Source organism: Talpa europaea, assembly GCF_964194135.1.
Source record: "Talpa europaea genome assembly, chromosome: 3".
Classification (NCBI taxonomy): domain Eukaryota; kingdom Metazoa; phylum Chordata; class Mammalia; order Eulipotyphla; family Talpidae; genus Talpa; species Talpa europaea.
Window position 1 is genome coordinate 103,070,860 of NC_140069.1, and position 23,742 is coordinate 103,094,601.

Sequence of the window (23,742 nt, forward strand, 5' to 3'; positions counted from 1 at the left end):
CATGGTTGTCTTCCCCCATGCGCTCCCTCCTGCTCAACTTGAGATGCCCTATGGAACAACTTGTCATTCCCTGGAACTCAGCTATATCTTTGCACATGTTGTTCCCTCTGCTGGGAATGTCCTTACCACCCCAGTTAGCTTAGCCAACGCCTTAAAATGTTCAGCTTAGCTCTGAACGCCTTTGTCTTGTCTAAGTTGGGTGGGCTTTCTTGGTGTGCCCAGCTGCTGGGACCGGCACACTAAGGTTGCCAGTTTTTCTATTGTCTCTTCTGTGAAGCCCCAGGGGCAAGGCTGGCCCTATCACTGGTCCCAGCCCCCATCAGATGCTCCAGGCCTGTGCTGAGTGGGTCAGAGCTTGGCAGTGACCCTGTCTCTGGAATAAGGCTCTTTTCCCATTTGGGTGACTGAGTGTGTGTGTGTGTGTGTGTGTGTGTGCGTGTTGGATTGGGGAGTTATTTCAAGAGATCCTTCAATCTATTCAGACCCTAGTCTGCCTATGGACCAAATAATACACCTCATAATACATGCCCTATTAGATGCCTCTGTGACGAATAAAATAGAAATAATCCATTTAAAGCTGCCTGAAGTCTCTTGTAATAATGTGTGTTTTTTCTTTATTTGGACCTCAGGGGCATACAATTTTAATTGATCATAGACTTTGATTCATGACCCTTTATTATCATTAGCCCATGCATGGCCTAACTTTACTCTATTTTTGTCTCTTCTTTTATGGAAATTTGTATGTAGCAGCACATCTAATAAATCTGTCATCCAATCTGAAACTAGATTATTCCAATCATTTAGATATTTATCTATATATTCCTTCCCCAGAGGGAACATTCTCTTGAGAATTGTGTTTATCATTTCCTTGCTCTTGGTTTTTTCAGTTTTATCATATGTATGTCTAAATAGAAGATTGTTTGGTTTTACTTGGTTTTGAACTTGATGTTAATCATTATGCATTTTCTCAATCAGTGAACACTAAGGAAATATCTCCCACTTAGGGGATCCAAGATATTATTCCCTAAGTCCTAGAGTATCCTGATAGCCTATGTGTCCCACCTCAGGGACGAGGCTAATGAAGGGTGCTGTGCCCCCGTGGGGACTGCTAGGCACTGTAACCAGCAACATGCCGTGTGAATATTTAGTGGAGGGGAAAATGTTCATTTCGAGTTATAAAAGGAAAAGGAAAAAGCAGGTTACAAAACTGTGAACACAGGGTCATCCTGGTTTTATGAAAAAGCAGAAAGTGAAAAAACATGAGGGTCTCTGGATTGATAAACTCTTGGGGATTACAAACATAAAAATTCCAGAGTTATAGGATAATGAACACTTATTGTCTTCTTAAAAACATTTTTTCACATACATATATATAAAAAATATGTGTGTGTATATATATAAAATATCCAGAGATTATTAATAATCTCCTGTTTGTGAACAAACAAATGATATTACAAGTTAAGCACTTGGAGAAGTTAGGACTCTCTCTACTAGGCTCAGATGATGGACCCCTGGGGTACCATCGACCAGGGGTCATGGGGAAGTAGAGGGCTTGTGCCATGTGTTGGGGGGTAGGGCGGGCAGGGAGAAGGTGGTGTGTCTGCTGATAAGCCAGTGTTGCCTCTCTGAGCAGGAAGCTGCAGTGAAGGGGAGGTTGGGGTCCTCCTGAAATGGGAGGCCTCCATTTCCTGTCTGATGACTTTTTGATGTGGCCCATGTTGGGTGAGTCACAATAAATCTGAGCTTGATTTTGACCAGTTCCTAATAGTTGAGGAAAAAGGCTGAATTTTGTCCATCAAAACCTGTATGTTGGCGTGATACTCTCAAAACTATAGTATTGGAGTAGAGGGGAAAATGTTCATTCTGAGTTAGAAAAGGAAAAGGAAAAAGCAGGTTATCAGAATGCGCTCTTATTTGGCACTAGATAATCAAGTTAAAATCAAGTCATTAGGGGGGGCCCTAAATTTTGAGGTTAAGACACAGACATACGCAGGGAAGACCAAGTGGAGACAGAGGGAGAAGGCAGTCATCTACTAGCCAAGGAGAGGACTTCAGAGGACACCAGCCCTGCTTGATCTTGGACTTCTAGCCTCCGGGATCATGAGAAGATGCATTTCTGCTGTCTCGACCTCCAGGCTATAGTACTACACTGCAGCCCTAGCAGGCCAGTGACTGGGCGGGTTGGGTGACTTGCCAGACGCACTGTTGTCAGTTTGAGGCGATAGGACCCAGATCCTGCCTGACCCCAACACCTGAACCTTAACCCTCCGCTGTGAAGAGGACAGGCAGCAAGGCTTTCCTCTTCCATGCCCGACCCAGGCTGTTTGGTGTGGGGTCCAGTGCTGGCCAGTTTTCTTCTCTCCCTGTACCCCAGTAGCAGTTCCAAGCCCAAGGGCACCCTCAGTCCTCCTGCTCCTCTGCTGCCTCTGCGGCTGCAGGGCTGAGAAGGCGGGGATGCTGGGCGGGGTCCTGGAGACAGTTCTCCAGAGACCGTGAGAGCAGGCTGTTCTGAGCTCAGTGGTGGCTGACCCTGACTCTGAGGGGGTCAGAACTCCCGGGCTTGGCTGCTGCCTCGCGGGTCCTTAACAGAAGGTGATAACTGTAGCCACGGCAACCGGAGAATATGCTTTGCACCTTCTGCTGGTCTTGTCTGAGTTTGAAATCAGAGGGTGCCCCTCTTTGGGCTCCTGAAAGTCAGCTGTGTTGGCTTTCTTTAGGTGCAAGAAAACACTGGGAGCTGGAAGACTCACAACCAAACCCTCACCATCAGTTAAGAAACTGAACTCCTAAATGGGGAAGGGGCCTACCCAAGGTTGAGGTAAGAACCAGGACTGGGAGCCAGTCATAGCCACAATTCAGTAGACTCTAGAGATTGTATCCCCTCCCCTTCCCTCCCCTCCAGGCCCTGGGACTCACCCCCACTTGAAGGGGACTGTTGCAGGGTGGTGGCAGGAGACTTGCGTACCTGAGAGGTTGGCGAGGGTTGTAACTGTATGGCAGTACTGCTCCAGCAATGCCCATAGTGGCTGGTCTCTGGTCACCTGGCTTGGCCCCGCTGCCTGGGGATGGGAGGGATAGGGTCAGAGGTCAGGTGCAAGCTAGCCATTGACAGAACATCATGTTCCCCCTGCCCCTGCCTGTTCTGTCACTCATCCCTGGCTCCTCTAACTTCTGTTGTATAGTGGGAGAAACTAAGGAGGGAAACACCCAAGGCCGTATAGCACAGAACAGCAGCCTGGCCAGGCATGGAACCCTGAAGCAGTCTGAGAAGTGATCCACAGCAGCTTGCTCTCCAAGAGAGCAAAGGTCTCCTCTTCAGGATGGGATGCACCCCTGCGAATTGGCCTGCATCTTGTCAGCAAAGCCACCAGCTGTTCACTCACCCGATAAATATTTGTGGAATGCTTCCTGTGTGTCAGGCTCTGGCTGGGGGACACAGTGGGTGTCCTTAGGTAGTTCCAGGCCAGGTAGGAGTCCCCTAGACTTTGAACTACAGAAGGGAGAGGAGGAGAGCAGATGATTTACTTTATTTCCCCATCACACAGGTTAACGGGCAGTTACAGCAAAAGGTGTCAGGTTAACACATGGGAGAAACATATAACCTGGACTTGGGAAGACAAGGAAGTCTTCCTGGAAGAGGTACACTTTGAGGATAATCAGAATGATGAGCAGGAGAAAGGAAAGGACCATTGTGCTATTGCAGGCACTCACCAGGGAACAGATGGGTTGTGGAAACAACAGTAATCCCATTCAAAAGACAACTATGCAGGACCCCATCTCCTGAAACAATCATGAGAGTGATGCTGGGTATGGAGGGATAAAGTTGATGTAGCTATCTCTGTCCTTGAGGGAGCCATCTTTTGCAGGAAAACATGGATGGGTGATCAACTTAGTATAGCATCTACAATTTGCTGAAAAGGAATGGGGTAGTGTATTGGAGAAGGCATGTTGATTTGGGCTTTGAAGAGTGAGTAGGAGTTTGCCCAGCACTGCACTATAAAATTCTAACCCTCTCCCCCATCCCTCCCAAGACCAAAACTTTTCCCTGCTTTGACTCAGTATCATGAGTATGTGCAAGATGACTTCTGCACCTCTCCCAACCAGACATTCCTGATTCTTGATTCCAGAAGGCACTGTCTTATCAGTAGGCAGCCCCTCCCCTTTCTCTGCCTGTCAGATGTTTCTGCCCAGGCAGCTGCTTGTTGGGTCAGTGTTTGTCCCAGAATGTCCCCAGGGTCAGAGCCTACAGCCCCCAAACATCACGTTCCCCACATCGGGCTTGGGCCATTTCCTGTGCTGGAGCTGGAGGCCACATGCTCACCCTCACTATGTGAGTCTGGAGCTCCTAATTAATGAGTGACCTGACCAGGTCAGGCGGGAGATGGGGAGGATGGCCCCTACCCTCTGAGAGCCTAGGGTGCACATGGACACTGCTTACAGGCGCCGTGTTCTCCCCACAGTAGAATGTGGGCCTGTAGGCCAAGAGCTGGGCTGGGGGAAGGGAGATTCTGCTAGCTGGGCAGGGCCTTGCACAAGGGAGCTAGAGTTTGGGTTCTACAAGCTCTGAGGTCCCTGTGACCCCACTGTTCTCTCTTCTGAGGGGACAGCTATTGGCTCTTAGTTTTCTCAGGGGCAAAAAGCTGCCCCCAACCTTCACCCCTACCCCATGAGACTACAGGCTATTGTAGAGACAGATGTGAAACCCATCTGTCTGGTTCACATCTGGACCCCCAATTCCCAGCACAAACCCTGGAATATAGCAGGTGCTTTATAAGTGACTGTTGGTTGACTGGATGGAAGGGTAGATGGAGGAAACCAGGGTCCCCTCAATCAGGTAGAGCTGTACCCCTATTCCCAGTTCTGGGGACTCAGGTTCTGGGCTGTTTATGCAGGTCAGATTTTCTTCTCTTTGTGACCAGCCCAGTCCCAGCTCCAGCCTGTGTGCTGCGGTTGGAAGCCCTCACCTTAAGATAGGCCAGGGGAGGGGGGCTCTGGCAAGGGAAGGAGGCAGCAAGTCAGATACCAGCCAAGATACCAGCTGCTCTTCCTCCATTTGGGCCCTGCCCAGGAAGAACCTGTGCCCCAGGGGCCAGGCAGGCCTTAAAGGTGCCACCCCCCTGGAGCCAGGGGGTCTGGCCCATCCTAACACTCCTCCTGGCCTGGCGACAAAGCTGCATCTAAATTTAGCCCCTGGTCTAAGCCTGGGAGATTTACGGGAGCACAGGTCCTGTGGTCAGGCTGCCAATAGCTGAGGGGAATGGGGTGAGCTCCCTTCTGTCTCCTCTGCTTCTGCTCAAGGTCAGAGAGGACTTCTCCTCGGGATGGACAGGATTCCTTCTCACCCTACTGTTTTCTTTCATTGAACCTGAGCAAGGGGCAGAGGAGAAGGAAACACTAGGCTCTGCTCAGAGGAGAGGAGTGGAGAGGGAGAGACATAAAAGAGAGAAGGAGGAGAGAGAAAGGGGGAGGGGAGAAATAGAGGCGGAGTGGGAGGAAGAAAGGGAGGAGGGGGCAGGAGGAGGTGTGGGAGGAGGGAGAAGAGGAGGGGGCAGTCTGGGCCCTGAGCAGACGCAGAGGACACAGAAGCTGAGCGGAGGCGGGCATCAGCAGAGGGTGAGGGATTAGAAGCCATATGAAGGAAAAAGGTTAATTATTTTCGGAATACCTGGGAAGGCTTCCTGGAAGAGGCAAGCTTAGATACTTGGTTCTAACTTATCAGGTGCCAGGTCTCCAGGGAGGGTCCCAAGAGCCCACAGCAGCTTCCAGTGGGCTCTCCCTTCCCTAAGTCTCTGCTCTATTAGGGCCTTCTTCCTAAAATATCCCAGTCTCCCCTCCAATCTTAATTTATCAGCTAACTTTCCCAGAGAAACTTCTAGGCCTCTCCTCATTATGTGTTCTCTTATCTTAGAGAGAGCCTGTGGCTCCCTCTCTCTCCTCTGATCCTCTCCCTTTACCTGTGGCAAGCCCTGGTCCCGGTCTGCAGATGTCTGAGGGAGGGAGGGAAGGGGGAACAGAGAAGGTAGGAGGGAGGGAAGTAGGGAATACCTTAACTCAATAAAAGGGAAGGGAGGAGATGAACAGGAGGTCCTATGTAACAGGCCACTAGGCCTAAAATTATCTCCTTGATTATTAACTCATCTAAATTGCTGTTTGCCTAAAATTCATCCCTTTCTGATTTCTAGTGGCATCTAAGTGTCCTAAAAGTAATATTAAAATTGAATGACAATAAAAATAAATTTTTGTTCAGGGAAGAGAAACTAGAGTGAAGCTACCTAGCTTAATCCCTGACCCAGTTACTAACCAGTCAAATGACCTTGGACACATGACCTGGCCTTAGCCTCCTCATCTGTAAAACGGGGATAATTACGGTCTTAAATAGATCATGTATATGGCAATGATAAGAACAGTGCCCAATATATGGCATATGTAGCCTAAATAGAATAAACAAAATAAGCTTTTTTAAAATATCATATCATCTTTTAAATAATATAATCTATCGTTCCCTCTGATGGACTTGAAATTATAGCTTAATAAAGTAGAATTTTGAATAGTGACCTTAGATAAACTGGCTGTGGAGTCCTAAAAATGGTTAGAATTAGATAAAGTAGAAAATGACAGCTAAAAGGATACAGAATAGTCCTATAATTCATAAAGTGCTGCAAATTTGAGACTTATTAGGAATACAAAATTAAGTAGGCAGTGCCTTCAGACAAATTGGCTTTTAAAAAAGATACTTAAACATCACCAAAATGGCAAAAGCAGAGACTGAATTAGCTGATTAGGTTAAAAAACACTCAGAAAGTAGTTGGAATTTTGGGAAAAGTCATTAGATGAATTAGCTTCTGTAGCCCCTGGGGAAATGTGTGTGGGGGGGGGGGGTGCAGGGCCTTGGTCTTGGGGAGGGCTGTGCAGGTTAGGGAGGGTCTAGGCCAGAGACGCCTCTCTTTGCTGAACATTCTCAGGTCAGATGCCAGAACCTGGGGCAAGAAGTCACAGAAGCACTGTCCTGAGACCCTGGGGAGGTCATCTTACTGCCCCAAGGTTTGAAGGGCTGGACCCCATTAAGAGAGATTGGAAGAACTGGGGTCCTCACTGGCTGGGGGTGGGGGTAGAAGGCAAACAGCCTACAAGGTTAAAAGGAGGGTTTGGGACTCCACCTGAATTTCACATAAACTCCATTTTTGTAAACAACTGTCTTACCTTCCCAGTGTTTTAGCAAAATGCTTAGCACAGCACTTGGCACACAAAACAGGCTGCGTGGCATAGTGTGGCCTCCAAAAGGCCTCCAAGGGCAACCTGGGAGCACCAGAGTCAAGCCCAGCTCCTCCAGGCTCTTGGATGTGGGCTGGGCCTGGGAGTCCTCCCCACATAACACTAGTTAGAATTTTCCCAAATTGCAAATGGATTAAGCCCTTCCCTGGGTAGTGAGCTGGCCCTGGGCATAAACATGAGACCCCACCAGGTCCCCTCAGGGTCTCCTGGAGCCTCACACCATCTCTTTTCAGGGCTGAGGCTCTTGGGGCCTTCTTCCCTGCCCGGGCTCCTCTTGACCACCCCATCTCTATCCCTGCCATCCCACCCAGCGCTTATCAGACCTCCCCCAATCCTGTCAGGCTCCCACATCTGCACATACTTCTCCTTAATTCCAATGACCAGTTAGTTTGTAAACACACATTTCATCCTTCACCAGTATGTTCTCCTGCCAGGATTGCTCTCTGGGTTATCAGCTCCAAACAGTGCTGGTTTTCACCACACCCGTCCCCTAAACACTGGCAAAAGGGCTGGAGGCCCACCCCCTTCTGGGCTGCCTTTCTCTCCAGTGCCTGCATGGGTCACATATTCTCATTTCACAGCAAGCAGCAATCTCGGAATAGTTGGATGAGACCCAGAAATAAATCCCGTTACCATGAAGGTGGCTTTGGGGCCAGAAATACCATGATTTCATTTGCTCTAGCTGGTCACATGCTGAGTAATTGTGGATGAGTCGCTAGTCTCTGGTCTCAGGCCCTGGTCTCAGGGCCTGGGATAGCTCAAAGGTGAAGGCAGTTGGTTGCCTCTGAGGTGCCCAATTTTGACATCCCCGGAACCCAGGATACCTCCCACAGTACCCCTCCACCTGGCCTGACGCTGGGGCAGCAACCTGAAGCCCTCTCCATCTCACCAGCTTGGACAGTGGGTCTCCTGGCCTCCAGGGGGGAGGGGCTGAGGGGGGACCCTGGTCCTAACACCTGGCTCTCTTGGAAGACACCGACCCCAGAACAAGTGGGAGGGGGGCATACAGAACTCTAAGCCCAAGACCTAGGGTGAGGCTGTGGGGTAGCAATGAAGCCATTCCACAGCCTCCACCCACCCCAAGTACAGCCCGGCTCATCTAGGGGCAGCCTGCCTACAGGGCACTGACATACATCAGCAGCCCTCTAGTACCTGGCACAAACCGGAGCTGCATTTACTGAGCGCTTACTCTGTGCTGGGCGCAGTGCCATGAGCTTTGCTCATATTACCTCAACTCATGCCAACCCTATTCAGTTAGCACCAAGATCGTCCTTATTTCACCTGTGAGGAAACTGAGGCTCAGAACATTTGAGCAACCTGTCAGAGTCACAGACTAAATGGCGGAGCAGGGATTTGAATCAGGTCTGCGGGGAAGTCACTTTTTACAGTGAGTGGACAATCGTCACCGACCTGTTTCATGAGTGGTGAAGGAATGAGCCTTCTGCACATATGGGGACATGGCACCCCAGGACACAGTCCTCAGGTGGGTCTGTGGTGGGGTTAGGACAAGGCCAGGCTTCCTGACTGCCAGCCTGGCTCTGTTGCCTGAATCAAGTGGCCTCTGGGTCCTTCGGTGCCCCCGAACACTTTTAATGGCATGGCCCTTTATGAAAAGTGTCACCTAGGACAGGTCACCCTCCCTTTCTGAGCCTTAGTTTCCCCATCTATAAAATGGGGGGGAGGGTAACAGAAGGACTCCTCCCATATCTGTTTCTGTGAATCACCTGCACTTACTCAGCTTTTGCTTCTCTTCATTCCATTCCCCCACCTCCCTCTCGCACACCCTAATTCTGGCCAAAGGGCTTGGGGTAGGAACAGAGGAGGGTGTGTCGACAGCCCTTCCAGCACTCATTTGGTACTGGGGGGCTTGCTTGGCTTCCAGAACTAAGAAAAGGATGGGGACAGGGCTGCAGGAGGTAGCAGGGCAGACTCTGGCATCCTTTTGGGGGGAAAGACCTGGGGCTGGGTGTGGAAGGGGCTAAAGGCTCCTGTGGAGAAAGGAGAGCATCCAGGGGGGACAAGGAATAGGGAACTTCTGGGTTCAAGGAGCTGCGATCCTGGGCACTAGGGTGTTATTCAGAATGCTCTGCATATCCACAGGGCCTCCTGGACCCCCTGGCTGCTGTTGGTTTCATCTCCCCTTTCTCTGTCCCCCTCAGGCAGACAAGACATGCGGTCCTATCATCACATACAGGGGTCCCTACCCTAGCCCAGGACCAAGCCTGGAGACCTTCCCCACCCAACTCATAGCAGAGCTGAGTAAAACTGAGCCAAATAACCAGCACAGATCCCCGGCCTCCCTCCTTCCAGTCATGGGAAGCGTGCATTGTTAGACCAGGGATGTCTGGGCCCCGACCCCGAAACAGGACTAGAAGCCCCCCACTTACTCTGAGCAGCGGCAGGAGGAGGCAGAGCAGGCAGAGGACCTGGTGTGGGGCGTGCAGGACGCGCCGGGACCCAGCGGGACCCCCCATGCCCAAGGCGTCTAAGGACAGGAGCGCGCCTCCCCGACGCCGCGGTCCCGCCCCGCCTGCCCCTCCCTCGGCCAGAACAATCGGTCCCCTCCCTCCCGGCTCCGGGCCTGGCCGACGAGGCCAAGGTAAGGCCTGGGGCACTGGGGGTGTTCTCTGCCGCTCCCCTCCCCCTAGGGCGGAGGTGACACCGCCCCACAGCCCGCCCCCTCCAGTTATTTATAGCGGGTGCTGAGCAGCCGCTTCTGCCCTGGCCGCCAGGGGCCGAACTCTGCCTGCATGCTGCAGAGAAGGGGTTAATGCCCATTATCTGCCGCCCCCACTCTACCCGGCAGGGCTGCAGCTGCCCAGTGTGAGGAGTGAAGAGACTTGAGAAAGGAAGGAAAGGGCCTCAGGCTGAGACGGCGGCCAGAGCACCAGTGAGCTGAGCGTGTTTCCTCTGGACACAGAGCCCCAGCCCTGCTCGCAAATTCTAATTGTCTGGGGAGCTTTTACCAGGCTCCAAGGCCTTTTGGGAGGACTGAAATTTGAGTGCAGACGCAGGTTTAAGTAATAGCAACGCATCAGTGTTCAACTCCATGACTTGGAGAACTGCAGAGCTGCAGTGGCTAAAAGGGTGTTGCTCTTCTTGGGAATACGCAGAGCTAAAGGGGCAGCCCTTTTCTGACTTATTTCCAAATGGTTCAGAAATACACACACACACAGAGAGACACACACGAGCAAATGTGCAAATTGTAAATAACTGATAAATCTGTAAAGGGTTTACTTTGGACTATTCTTTTTGCTTTCTGTATATTTGAAGTAAAGTGCTAAAAAAAACTCCCAAAAACCCCAAACCCCAAGTAACTACAACAAATGCAGCAATGCCAACCTCCCCCACTTTGCCACCCCCTCCACCCCCATTCTGAGTACCGCTTAGGTTGAAACAAGTGGCTACATCTCAGTTTCCCAACAATGTGCAGGAATTCTCCTGTCAGTCAGGGCTGAGCAGTCTCCTGCTGGGTACAAGTCTAACCTGGGGCTGGGCCATAGCTCAGGAGGTGAGACCTGCCCTGGGGAGCCACTGAAATTGCCTGGGGAACTGTTCCAAAAGGTGGGCCGGGTGCAGGGAGTTTAATAGCTTAAGTGGCAGTTCCAGCATTGCCTTTAGGACTGAGGAGAAAACATTTGAGGAATGTGATTAGTGGGGCTCTGAGCTCTTCCTGGAGGGCGCAGACCAGGTGGGCACAGGCCCTGGAGAGCTCGCCTGATTCCCAGAAACTCTCACACTGTTCACTCTGCTTTCCCTGCTGGGGACCATTTCTGTCCCAGGAGACATCCTGCAGTCAAGGATGAAGTCAGGGTCACTGTCTTCTGAGGAGCAGAGCTAGGCTGTGACATGAGGAGGCTGTTCTTTAGAGAAAAGGCCCAAGGACCATTTGGGAGCATCTGAACCTGCCTCAGCCATTATCCTCATAGACTGCAGACATCCCCTCCACCTCCTTCCTGCAAGCATCCATCCTGTGCCCGCCTCTGAAATCTCCCAGACCTGAGTCTAAGACTTTAGCTCTTCCTTCCTGCGGACTATTCTCTCACTGCCTGTGGATGAGGCTGGTCTCCACTGGCTTGGTGGGGAAGGCAGCACAGCACTTCTTATGACAGGGTCTGGGTTTCCCTCTCTTTTTAATCTCTTTCCACCCCCATCCTCTTTGGCACAGAGCCTAGCCTCAGCGGTACAAGGGAATCTTTATGGGAAAAGATAAAGAATTGACCAGATTTCACCATTCATTTGAAGGTGACAAGTCTTGGGATAGGATATGGCTTTACTGGACCTAGTCCGATGGGCATGGTCAGTGAGGGCTTCTGGCAGAAGACAACCACTCAGCAGGACCTTCTAGGGCATATAGGTTCGAGAGTGATCGATCAGCATAAGGTCGCACAGTTCTCTTCAGCTGCATTATGGGGCCATCTCCACTCGCAGTGGGTGCTGTTAAGCAGAGTGGGAGCTTCTGACCTCCAGGCCAGTGTCATAGCCTGGGGGGAGTGTGCCGGCAGAGGGAAGGATGCAGAGCCCAGGAGACCTGGGCACTAGGAAGTGTGGTGGTAGCTGTGAGACAATACAGCAGGGGATGGGTACTGTGGGAGCACCTTGAAGGATTTAAATGGGGGAGAAGGGAAGAGGTCTTTATTCCAGATGGAGGGGTCAGAATGAGAACAAGCTAGTGGCGGCTGGGGTCTTGCTGGCATAGGGACAGGATAGAAGGAAACTAGATTTGCTCTGATTCTAAGAGACTCTGCTGATAGGTGCTCACCCAGTTCCTCTTCTGGCAGGGCATTCCTTGTGTTTCCAAATCTACCCCCTCCCCCAACCCAGCTCACCTGGGAGGCCTTCCTGGGACAGGCAGTGCCTGGCATCTCACTGCTGCAGTCAACCTTCTCTCTTTTGTCCTCCGTCTCTTATCAGTCTCTCTTGGGTGCAACTCCCTCACTGATCATTGCTTGTGAATCCTCATCCCATACCTAGGGACCTCAGGGAGCCCAGAATTCAAGAAAGTATGGACTTGGGCCTCCCTGGTGGTGCAAGGGGTTAAGACACAACCTATGAAGCTATCCACAGCCACTGCAACATGAGTTTGATCTCCGGCCAGGGAGGTGACTCACATGGCGCAGCAGACTTCTCCTGTCTCGCCCGCTGCTCCCCTTAGCAGTGTATTTCAGTTAATCTGCCTTTTCTGTTCCCTATTCCGTCTCTGGTGAATCCTCTTATACCCCCCACCCCCCAACATACACACACACACACACACACACATCTCTGGCTTGTAACCCAGTTCTTGTATGCATAAATAAATAAATCAAAAAAAGAAAAACGAAAGTCTGGACTTGACCCCTCTAAATGTAATGACCTCCCCCACCCACACTTCTGGCTTATACCCCAGTTCTTGTATACATAAATAAATAAATCAAAAAAAGAAAAAAAGAAAGTCTGGACTTGACCCCTCTAAATGTAAGGGGTTAAAACCAAATATAAACAGCAATGGAAACAGACAAAAGCCCTTGAACCCTGGGTGTCAAACCTGCTTTCTGAGGCTGCTGGTGAGAGAAGCAGCGCTGCCTCGAGCTCCTGCAGGCAGGAGAAGCTAAAACAGTCATTTACGAGCTATGTGTTCTGAAGAACAGACTCCAGGGCAGAAGACCCTTTTTATTTTTGAAGTGACTCCAGGAGTCTTTTTGGTTATGAAAGATGAACTGTTTAGAAAGGAGGTGGTGGTTTACTTTTAAAGTGGTAAAAATCGCTTGATTTAGGTGGGTGTTCTGGATGAGGTGGGACAGCAAGACGAGGATTTGGCCTTTGGATTATCCTGGGGACTCAGAAAAGGGGAGCAGGACTGCAGGGCTGGCCGGGTGTGAGGGATGGGCTGGAAGCGCTTCCCTGTGGTATGGATGGTCAGTGCACAACGTGAGCAACGGTGCTGTGACTGCCCTCTGCGATCCCCCATCTTCAGAAAGAGCCCACTGTGCCCAGCAGCCTATGTGGTGGAACTGAAGGACCATTCCGGGTATGGAGTGAGGAGATAGGGCTGGAGAGGGGTCAGCAGCTGTGGGAGGTGGGAAGAGCACATAGTATTTCTGCTGCTTAGGTGGTTCTCTGGAAGCCCACACATTGTTACATTAAGATTGCCTGGCTCTCCAAGAACTGCTTCTTGCCCTTCAGGCCAACCACATGACTTGATTTCAGTGGCCCGGCCATGGTAGATCAGCCCAGTGCCATCCACCAGGCTGAACCAGAAAGGGTACCTCACCCTTCTGACCACAGAGTGTTGGCGCAGGCACCAGCAATTCATCTGACTCAATCAGAGTCCTTCCTGTGTGTAAAGGCAGGACAGGACACGGTGCAGGTTTTCTGATCCCATGCAGACCGGGTAAAGGAGGAGTCAGAGTCCTCAGTGGTTTTGCAGGTTTTCATTGGGGTTCACCAGGCATATGGCAGGCAGGGGTGCTGGGGGGCTGGGAGGCTGGCAGTCCTCCCAGCCCCCAGCAAATCTTTACTCTATCTGGGCTCTCTGGCGTTCTCTGCTTCTGCTTCGGGCCTCTTCTCTTTCGGCTTCTTTCTCAGCTTCTGCTGCTGCTTTCTCGGCTTCTTGCGTCCCTGTGACGCCGCCCTTAAAAGCACAGTCTTAGTGCAGATGTACCCACCTCAGGTGCCCGCCATCAGGCATGCATTCAGGATCACAGGGTTCCCTCATCTATCCTGATGGCGGGAGGGCAGAAAAGCCTGATACCTTTTACCTTACCCTACACTGTGTTTTAAAATTTTGCATCTAAGAGTGACTGTTCCACTCTTGGAGAAACACAGATGCCAGGTGCAGCAGCTCCGTGGTTATTGGCTGCTCTGTGGACAAAGCCAGACCGTGGGGATGAGCAGCCACATTCCAGAGGGAAGCAGAGAAGGGGAGGGCGGCCAGTTGGTTTGGGTGGCCTCTAGGCTCTGGTTCTAGTCCAGGTGGAAGTCCTCTTTGCCTCTTCCCCTGAAAGGGGGCTCTCGGGTGCACCCGTCCTTATGCCTAAGAGAGGGTGAAGTGTGCTTCTGTTGCTCACGATCCAGCAATTCTCTCCCACACAGAAGGGATCAGGGACTGAGCAGTAGTAGAATTCAGGGTAAAAAGTGATCAGGAATCTGGAAGGCACCCGCCTCCATATCTGGTTACTAGAACTGTTGGGCATAGCCCAGACCTGTGTCAGGTCACTCTGGCCGTGAAAGGCAAGGGAGACTTCTGAGGACTGAGGTCATCAGGGCCACTCGGGATGCATGGGACTCTGAATAGGGGAGGAGTGGGCATGGCTTACTTGGGTTAAAGACCCAAGTCCAGAGTTAAGGAGAAAGCAGTACAAGGGGTCCAGGGGTCCAGGCAAGAGGTAAGATAGTCTCTCAATCCAGAGTGACATCTGAGGGAAAGGCGGGTCTGCATGACTAGGGGATGTAAATCAGACACCCTGTGTTGTGTCAAGGCACCACCACACCGCCCCCACTCCCGTCTGCCGCCTTGACTGCTCAGACTCAGCACTGTGGCAGAGGGGGTGTCTGGAGTCTTGCAGGGGGGCTCCGCTCCTCTCCCCCCATTCAGGCCAAGAGACATGGTGTCCCCGAGTGTATGTGACTGTCTCCTTACTTTAGCTGTGGTCACAGCGATTTAGCCTCAGACTGCAGAGAAAGCTTTCTCAATGCTTTTTCAGAACACACTTTTGTAGCATTGTTGAAAGAACAGGTATTGATTTTGCTCATTTTTTATTTTTATATTTTTTCCTGTAGGTTCTGTGGGATGTTGCTTTGATCTCTCTCTCTCTCTCATTCTCTCTCCCCCTCCTTGCCTCCCCTGTCACCCCCTCTTTCTCTCCTGTAAATCCTGGTGCAGCTTTAAGATCCAAATATGAGTTATGATCGGCTCTGTTGTCTCTCGCCTCTAAAGAAAAACAACTCGTCATGTTTGATTAATAGGGATAAAATCAGCTCTGGCAGAGTTTTACCTGCTCATGAAGGAGCCTTAAACTTTGTGCCTGGAGAACAGCGGTGGGGCTTTGGAACAGCTCCGGTTCCAGTGCTGAGCAGCCCTCCCGGTGTCATGTCTGTGGTTTCACAGTGTCCCCTGTCCCCTGTGCAGACGCCTCCTAGGAGTGGGCGCCATGAGCTGGGCAGAAACCCATGGAGGAGGGCTGGAGGGTGATTCAGGGCTGGACACCCTGGGAAGGTATCAAGTGTGTGGGGCAGGCCTCCCCCCTGCTCCGGCATTTGTCATGACCCCACGAGGCACTTCTCACCCCTTCCCCCTTTTCTCCAGTTCTCTATCTGTAAGACAAAACAATAACACCTACCATAGAGGGTCAGTGTCAAGATGAGTGAGAACAGGTATATGCCTAGAAATGTGAGGGAACTCTTTAAGGTCATTTTGTTTCTTCTAGTTAAGAGTCAAAGAAAATCAAGGATCCGATGTATGCAAGACCCTGGGCAGGCCATGGTTATATACCTAGAACAAAATCATTAATAAACGCTTGTCGAGTGAATGAATGAATTGGGATGGCCACAGGAGTCTCAGGGCAGGAGGCTTGGAGTGGGCAGGGACAGAGGGATTTGAGAAGTCCCTGAAACAAAGGGAGACCTGGTTGTTTCCACCCATGTCTGCTTTCCTGGCCTCTTACAGACCCTGGTTGGAAGGCAGAAGACATCCCTTAATATGATTGTATGTATATATTCAACATGCATTTATTGAGCAAGTATTAAGTGTAGGGTGTAGGGAGAGAAGATCTAGTCGCTGTCCCAGTGTGGTGGGGGGACAGACCAGTGAACAGGCAAGGACTATGTGGGCTGCCACATAGAGTCATGCAAGAGGCTGGAGTAGTTCAGATCCCTGGGGTCTGACCTCTCTGTCGGGGTTCCAGGTCTCTGTTTGGCCATTCCCCAGGCTGGGGGCAAAAGCTCTAGGGCAGACATTCTGATAACCACCCCAGTGCACTGTTCAGTGAGTTCTGTTTTGCTCCCCTGGCTCCAGCCAGTGTGTCAATGACATGGGGTGGAATCCACTTCCTTCCATCCTGATCGCCTCTTCTTCACTGCCCTCAAATGTTTCTGGAACAAGACAAGGCCTTGAAAAGTACAAGACACAGAGGTTTTGACAGCTGAGAGCTAGCATCTCCTGATTTACCCCCTCTCACCTTTCTAAGATATACAAAAATCATTAACAGTACTGAAGACTAGAAAAAAGCCAGAAACGAGGAGACATTTAATCAAAGCTCTTTCCATTTGCCGACAGACATCCTTTGAGAGTTAATTCAAGTTGGTGTGAGCACGCTATCCCCATCCCAGGGGAGGTTCAGCGACCTCCCTGGGCAGTTGTGTCCTCTGGGGAGCTCATGTTCTCATGGCCACCGCTGCTCAGGGTCCCAGCCTCTGCTTCCTCTTGACCCTGCCCTTATCTCTTCTCTGTGACTTGCACACAGCCACATGTGAATTCCCCCCAAATCCCCTGGCCTGGAGCAGGGTGCAGCTACTTCTGCTGCATGAAAGCTAGGCCCTGAGGCTGCTGTCACCTCACTGAGCCCAGGAAGACCCTGCTGCTCTGTGCTGGCTGCACCTACATTTGCTGCCTCCACCCTTGCCTCTGCCAGGCCCAGCCTACTGGCCCTTTCCTGGACACAGAGAACTATGGGGACCACACGGTCGGCCCTGAAATCCCTGCAGTCTGCTGGAAAATGAGGAAGAAGCACCTCCTCCCACTTGGTTTTCCTCTGCTAGGGGTCCCCAGCAGGGTGCTGCTGGGTTTGTGGATGGGGCAGCTCCTGTGATGGGTAAGTGTGCCACAGGCCACCCCACCCAAGAGTGGAGTTCAGGTGGGTGGAGTCACTCCTTTCCCCTGGCCTGCTGGGGCTGCCTCCAGGGCCTCTGCCAGCTCCCTCTTGCCTGTGTAGTCAGGGTGCTTCAGAGATGCAGAACAGGTAGGCTCACACAACTGTGGGGACTGGCAAGCGTAATCCGTGGGTGAGCCGGCAGGTTGGAACTTCAAGTAAGAGTGGATATTGCAGTCTTGAGTTTGAAATCTGCAGCCCAGGTACACTGGAAACGCAGGCAGGGCTTCCATGTGACACTTTCGAGGTGGAATCCCTTCTTACATAGTCTGTTCTAAAGGCCTTCCATTGATTGGGTGAAGCCCATCCTCACTCACTGTTGATATACATGTTGATCACACCTACAAAATACTTTCACAGGGGCATCTCAGTGGGTGTTTGACCAAACCACTGGGCCCCATCGCTCAGCCAAGTTGACACATTATTAGCTGTGACATAGTGCCACATCATTTATTTCATAGGCCTGTGTGTCCCCGGGGTTTGAGTTCTTCTAGGAAATCTACTAGGCCACCTGGACATACCCCATGCTACTATTAAGAGGTAGAGGCAGGTGCCCCGCATTTTCCACCACATGTGGCTGAAGCTTGGGGCCATCTATTGTGCGAGGCCAGAGCCCCATGTTGTTAGACTATCAGAGGTCTTTTACTTTTTCCTTTGAGCTGTACGGTATTTTCCAAAACTTTGAAAATATATATTGCTTTTTAATAGTAAGAAAAATTTGTTGAAAAATTGTTGGCAGGGGGCGTTGGTTATGTTGTTCTGGTTATGTTATTCTGAGGGTCCCAGTTCAGGTGGGTTAGGCTGAGCGAGTGAGCGAGGCTACCAGACAGGAGCCTCCTGATCTCCTGGCCTCAGCCTCCCCCACCTTATTGCACAGCCTCCTGGTCTGCATTCCTGTTGAGCCTTGGAGGTGGCAGGCGGTGGACAAGTGAGGCCTTTGTGTCAGGTTGGGTCTGGAACCTGGGGTATCTGACTCCCCACTCCCCAAGCCCCTGACATTTAAACCCCCCAACGGGGTGGTGGGATTGGGAATACTGGGAGATCTGCTTCTAAGCCAGATCTGGGCAAGGTGCAGAAATCAAGCTCAGCCAGGCTTCTGCAGAGTCCAGCAGGCACTGGAGAGAAGAGGCCAGCCTATCTGGGGTTGCTGGAGGCTCTAGGCAGCTTCGCAGATGGCTTGTAGCCGAATTTCAATCCAGATATGTTCTTAGCAACCTCCTTCCTTGTGGTCAGTCAGTATCAGGGAACCTCTGAGCTGGGGGTGGGGGGTTGTGTGTGAGGAGGTTTTAAGCATGTGGAATGGAGGCCATGGGACCCAACAGTCAGTGGAGAGGAGGTAGGACCCTAATGAAGGACAATGGAGTGAAAAAGAGAAAAATGGTCGCATTGCTCTGTGTTCAGGGAAGGCCATTGCACTCTTCTTAGAAGGAGGCATATTTAATGCCTTGATGTCTGCATTTCCAAAGAGTCAGCTTTTGTGAGTTTCTTGAAATACTGCTACTAACCGCTAATAAGGCCTTGTTCCCTGCTGGGCGTGATTGTGACTCCTTTACATGGACTGTGCACACTTGGATGATCCTCGAGCCCTTTACTGCTGTCTGTATTTTAGGGTTGAAGAAACTGAAGCACAGATAGGTTAGGGCACATGTCCAGGGTAGCAGAGCTGATAAGTGGTGGACCTAGGAGTTGAACCCAAGCCGGGTGGGTGCTTAATCTGCTTGTCAGGGTGTTCTTCTGAGGCAAGGGCCACCTCAGGTCTGCAGGTCTTTAGAAATGCCACTCCTGTTTCCCCAGGGCTTGCTTGAATTGAGAACATCAGGTCTCTGCCCAGCCAGCCCTCCCCCTGAATTTCAGAGCCCACCTGAGCATCAACCATCTGCTCCTCTGGCCAGGCTCACCTGGCAGCAGTGTTTGAAGGGAGAATTGGTATTTAACTCGAAAGCTCTTTCTTTCCTTTAGAAAGGTAGTGCTCTCAAACGGAGCATCAGAGCCATCAATTCAGTGATAATAGGAGGTATTTGTGTGGAGTACTGTGTCTTTTGTACAATCTGCTTATGTTCTCTTTGGCGGCATATAGAATATTGACAAAGGAAATTCAAATTATTCTGCCTTTCCCCTGGCTGCTCAGAAAGAAGAGGAAATTGATTTTTGAAGATGGCATAAATACCATCACAGGTGTCCCCAAATACTGATTCTCTGCAGGGTTTGCTTTTTATGTACATAGTAGGGGTGCAATAGGAATCGAGAAAAGCCAGTCTGCCTGGTTAGAATTCTGTTTTCTACATTATAGCTGCATGACCTGGAGCGAGTTACTTCAGTTCTTTGGGTCACCTTTGTAAAATGGAGAGATTATTACTGCCCCTCCCTGGTTGGAGTGCCTTGAGGATTACGAGGGTTAGTCAAAACAGAGTGGCTAGCTCTGTGCTGTAGCTGCTGCCGTGACAGGCTTAAGTGGGAAAGTGAATGGAAAATGTGGTCAGTTTGGAGGCCACCCTGTTCTTGATGGTCCAGACCACAAGTGACATTGATCCAGAATCGCTGACTTCCCAACCAGGAATCTAACTGCACAGAAATGTTATTTCTCTCACCAAGTCTCCTCCTAGCAATTTTCTGAGTAGCAATGTTTAAAAAATCTTTGTACTCACAGAGAAGACAGCCTGTCTTCCTCCTTTCTTCTGATGAGAATTCCAGCCTTGTCTGATTTTTACTTAGTTATTCCTCTTCCACTCATTTATTTCACCACTTGTTGAACCAAAGCATTTGGGGGCTGTCTCTGCAAGTAGTGTGGGGGCTAAGATGCAGAGTTAAAGGAGAGATGCAGATAGACAGGTGGCTGGGGAAGGGCCCTTCACCCTGGTTCTGACCCTTACTCTCTGTGCGACTCTGAGCAAGTCCTGCTTTCATTGAAGTTTGGACTAGATGGGCTCTGCGGCCCTTCCAGCTCTCGGGACCTATGTTTCTACAGGAGAGCATGAGAGCATGTGCCTAGGGAGGAGCCACTCACTGGGCAGGTGAGTTCTCAGTCACCTTTGCATGGGAAAAAGGATGGATGGTCTAGCAAGGAATATTCGAATGAACAGATAAACCAGCAAGGGGACATGGGGTGAGTAAGAAGTCTTCACGTGGGGCAGGAGAGGTGGGGTGTGTGTGTGTGTGTGTTTCTGAGGTTTGAGCAATGGGGATTCATTAAGTTCTGCATCTTGTTGTCCTGTATCCTAGCGCCTAGCCTCACTTGCAGAGCAAACGGGACTTCTAAGCAGCCTAAGAAGTAAGAGCACAGCTGAGGCCCCAGGCACGGCCAGCTTCTCCCAATTCCCAATCCCATTCCCTGTGTGGGCCAGGAGTTCCCTCTGCAGCTCCCTAGCAGCTGGGCACCCAGCTTCTGCTTGGACAGCTTGTCCTCTTCAGCCTTTCAGGTCCCACCAGCCTTGAGGAGTCCATCCTCCAGGCTTCCTACTGGACCTTTCCTTTTTGAGGTGATCTCACCCCTGTGGTCCTTCGGCCCCCAAGTCTGAGCCTCATATTCCAGCCCTGCCTCTGCCTGTGCATACTCTTTTCACTGTGCCTAACCTCTTAGATGTTCCCATGAGCATTCCTAAATACATATTTAAAAATCGTGTTTAATAACCTAAGAAATACCCAATACATTAACATTATTAAAAAATAAAAATAAGGGAGAAAAACTACCCCCTTGACTCCCCAATAACATCAGCCTCCCCAGAGAACCCTTTTTCAATCAGTTTTCTGAGTTCCTTTGCACACCTTACCTTCTGCAGTTACAATGGAATTTTTAATTTTTAGTTTCTGGGAGGCTGTTGGCACAAATGTACTGTTCATATGCTCCTTCACAAACAGTCTGTCTGCAAGATCTTTCTGTGTCAGCTCTTTTATGCTGTATGTCGTCTCTGCATGTCGTCTGTGCTACGTGTCAATATGGCCTCAGATACCGCTGGTGGTAGCGCTGCCTGGTGTACAGAGCAAGGGCTCCATGCTCATGTTAGCAGAGGTAGAGACATTTCCAGAGTCTCGCAGTTACTAACAATGCTGCAGAGAACATTTTTATACATGCCTCTTTGTGTATCAAGCACGAGCAATCCCTGGGGGACAGACTCAACAATGGGATGGTGGAATTGGAGGATCCAGACAGTTTGTGTTTTAATAGATGCTGCTGAATTGCCTTCCAACTTGCTTCCTGATACCTGAAAGCCCCCAAATTCCCACCCTATTATCAATCTTCGTTTGACAGTCGGCTAAACCGGAAGGTCATCCCATTCTTGCTTTAGTTTACATTTCTTTGGTTACTCATGAGGCCGAGCATGAGTTCATATGGCAGCTGGCCCATTTGTAGAGGAAATACTCATGGAATGAATTGGTGCTAAGTTAAGATACCACTAAAGGAGAAGAGTGATGTGGTTCAGTGAAGACTGTGAGGGTCCAGACCACTGGGCTGGTCCTGGAGCTGTGCTCACAGGGTGTGTGGGGTACAGATTGAGGAGGATGTTCCTGACACTGAGAACTTAGTCAACAGCCTATGGGAGGTGGAGCAGAGGCCTGGGGCAACCAGGGCAACCTAGGGCAGCCAGGGGAACCCTAGGCCTCCTCAGCTCCTAGGGCCTCACCCTATCTGGATGTGCCTGACTCTCAGAACTGTGGCTCTGAATGCAGTAACTGAGGTGAGGTGATAACGAGGATTACAGTCTTTTGGCCACAATTTTTTTCAGTTGTTTATTATTGTCTAACAAACTATTCCAAAATGTAATTGTTAAAACAACATCAATCATTTGCTAATGCTTCTGCAACTTGGGGGTCACTCTAGGGGGACAGCTCGGCTGTCAGAGGTCAGCTCCTGGTGTTGTCTGTCTGGAACATTCGAGAAGGCCTCTTCATTCATGTGTCTGGAGCCTGGGCTGGCTAGACCAGCTGGAACTGGATGGACACGTCTTTCTGTGGCCTCTCCAAGTGGCATAGCTCAGGCTTCGCAGCCTCGTGGTTTCCGGGAAGTGACATTTCCTACATGGCAGCTGGCTCCCCCTAGAATGCAAAAGTGGGAGCTGCCAGGTCTCCTCAGTGCCTGGACCTGGAAGTCCCAGAGTGTCATTGATGCCTCACGCCACTGGCTAAACCAGTCAGAGGACTAGGAGAACGGAAAGGGACTTCACCTCTCGGCTGCAAAGAGCAGGTGGGTGGGAGAGGTTGGTGTGGGCTCTAGAAACAAAGTCAGAATCCTCTCAAAACAGATCTAGAAGAAAGCAGAGAATTTCTGATAAGGACCCTGGGTGTCTCTGAGAAGCCCAGGCCAGCAAATGCAGCTGAGGGAACTCTGGCGGTCACCCTCACCTCCCTAGGGACACACAGGTCCCTTGGTCCCTCCTGCACATCAACTCTCTCTGCTTCTCTGTGTTCATGGACTGAATAAGGCTGACCCAGGATAGAGCCAGCACCTCCCAAGTCCTCAACTGCCCATGTCTTTGTGAATCTTAATTCCAAATCCCAGAGTCCAATTAGCCCCGCCCAGGTCAGTTTTCTCCCAGATTTGGAAATCTGGGAATCAGAGACTTTTTAGGCATTGTCCAGCATCAGGGAGAGACAGAGCCAGCTTCTAAACCCTGTCCCTCCGGGTGCTCCCGGGCCAAGCTCACTCCAGGCTGTGCCTGGAGCCCCTCCCTCCTGCCCCTCTTCTCTCAAAGCCCCTGTTGAGCTCAGACCTGTAGGAGCTGAGTGGGTCTGGCCCTAATGGCAACCTCCCTGGTCCCTGCTCAGAGGGGCAGCATCCTGCCACACAGGCTAGGTGGGGGGTCACTTATAGGTGTAATTCATCTAGAAGGGCTTCAATCACCCAGCGGGCTTTCCCCTTTCTACTCCAGTTCCAACGTGGGCTGGGAATGACGAGTTTCTGAGGCAAGGTGCAGAAGTGAGCAGGCAGCAATGCTTGCAACCGAGCCTCCTCCACAAAGGCAATCCGTCTTCCTGACAGCTCTGATGAGAAGGCTGTTCTGCCTCCCTGGTGTCCAGCTACCTGACTGGGATGGGACTTCCAGGGCTGCCTCTGATCTTGCGCCTTCCCCTACAATCTATGTAAAAACCAGGTTGGCAGCCCATAGTCACCTGCATCACTTCCCTGCCCTTCTCAGGATCCGGTCTGATTTAGGGGACCCTAGATTCCAGGTCCCCACTCCACTCCTTTTTTCTGCAGGGCCGTGGCTGATGTCACCACAGCCAGGAATATCCTCCCCCTGTCTCTAAGCAGATCCCCCACCCTCCAAGGCTGTTGGTTATCTATGTCTTCTTTGGAAAAACATTTATTCAGATTCTCTGTTCGTTGTTTTTATTTATTTATTTTTGCTGATGAGTTGTATGAATTCTTTATATATTTTGAGTATCAACCCCTTATTGGATATGTGATTTACAAATATTTTCTCCCATTCAATAAGTTGCCTTCTCATTTTGTGGATGGTTTCCTTTGTTGCACAGAAACTTTTCCATTTGGTGTAGTCTCATTTGTTTATTTTTGGTGTCAAATTGGAGCAGGACCAAGAGGCTCAATTTCTTGTTTCACCTCTTGGGGTCAGTGGGCCCCTCAGAGATGATAGTGAGCTCCCTGCAAGCTGGAGGACTCTGGGAGGAA

The 23,742-nt window shown here is 50.7% G+C and overlaps 1 protein-coding gene across 2 annotated transcripts in view; it reads right to left on the reverse strand.

The window, feature by feature from the left end:
- Positions 1–9,746, reverse strand: part of CRHR2 (corticotropin releasing hormone receptor 2) — a gene marked incomplete at both ends in the record, with an annotated part of 42,654 nt that extends 32,908 nt beyond the window's left edge. The window contains 2 exons of one of the 2 annotated variants that reach the window (XM_084229895.1): positions 2,966–3,056; positions 9,660–9,746. In XM_084229895.1, coding sequence (XP_084086021.1) covers positions 2,966–3,056; positions 9,660–9,746 — 178 coding nt within the window. Of the gene's footprint in view, positions 1–2,965; positions 3,060–9,659 lie in introns of both variants that reach the window. The other variant, XM_084229894.1, reaches the window with a different exon arrangement.
- Between the last annotated feature and the right edge of the window lie 13,996 nt (positions 9,747–23,742).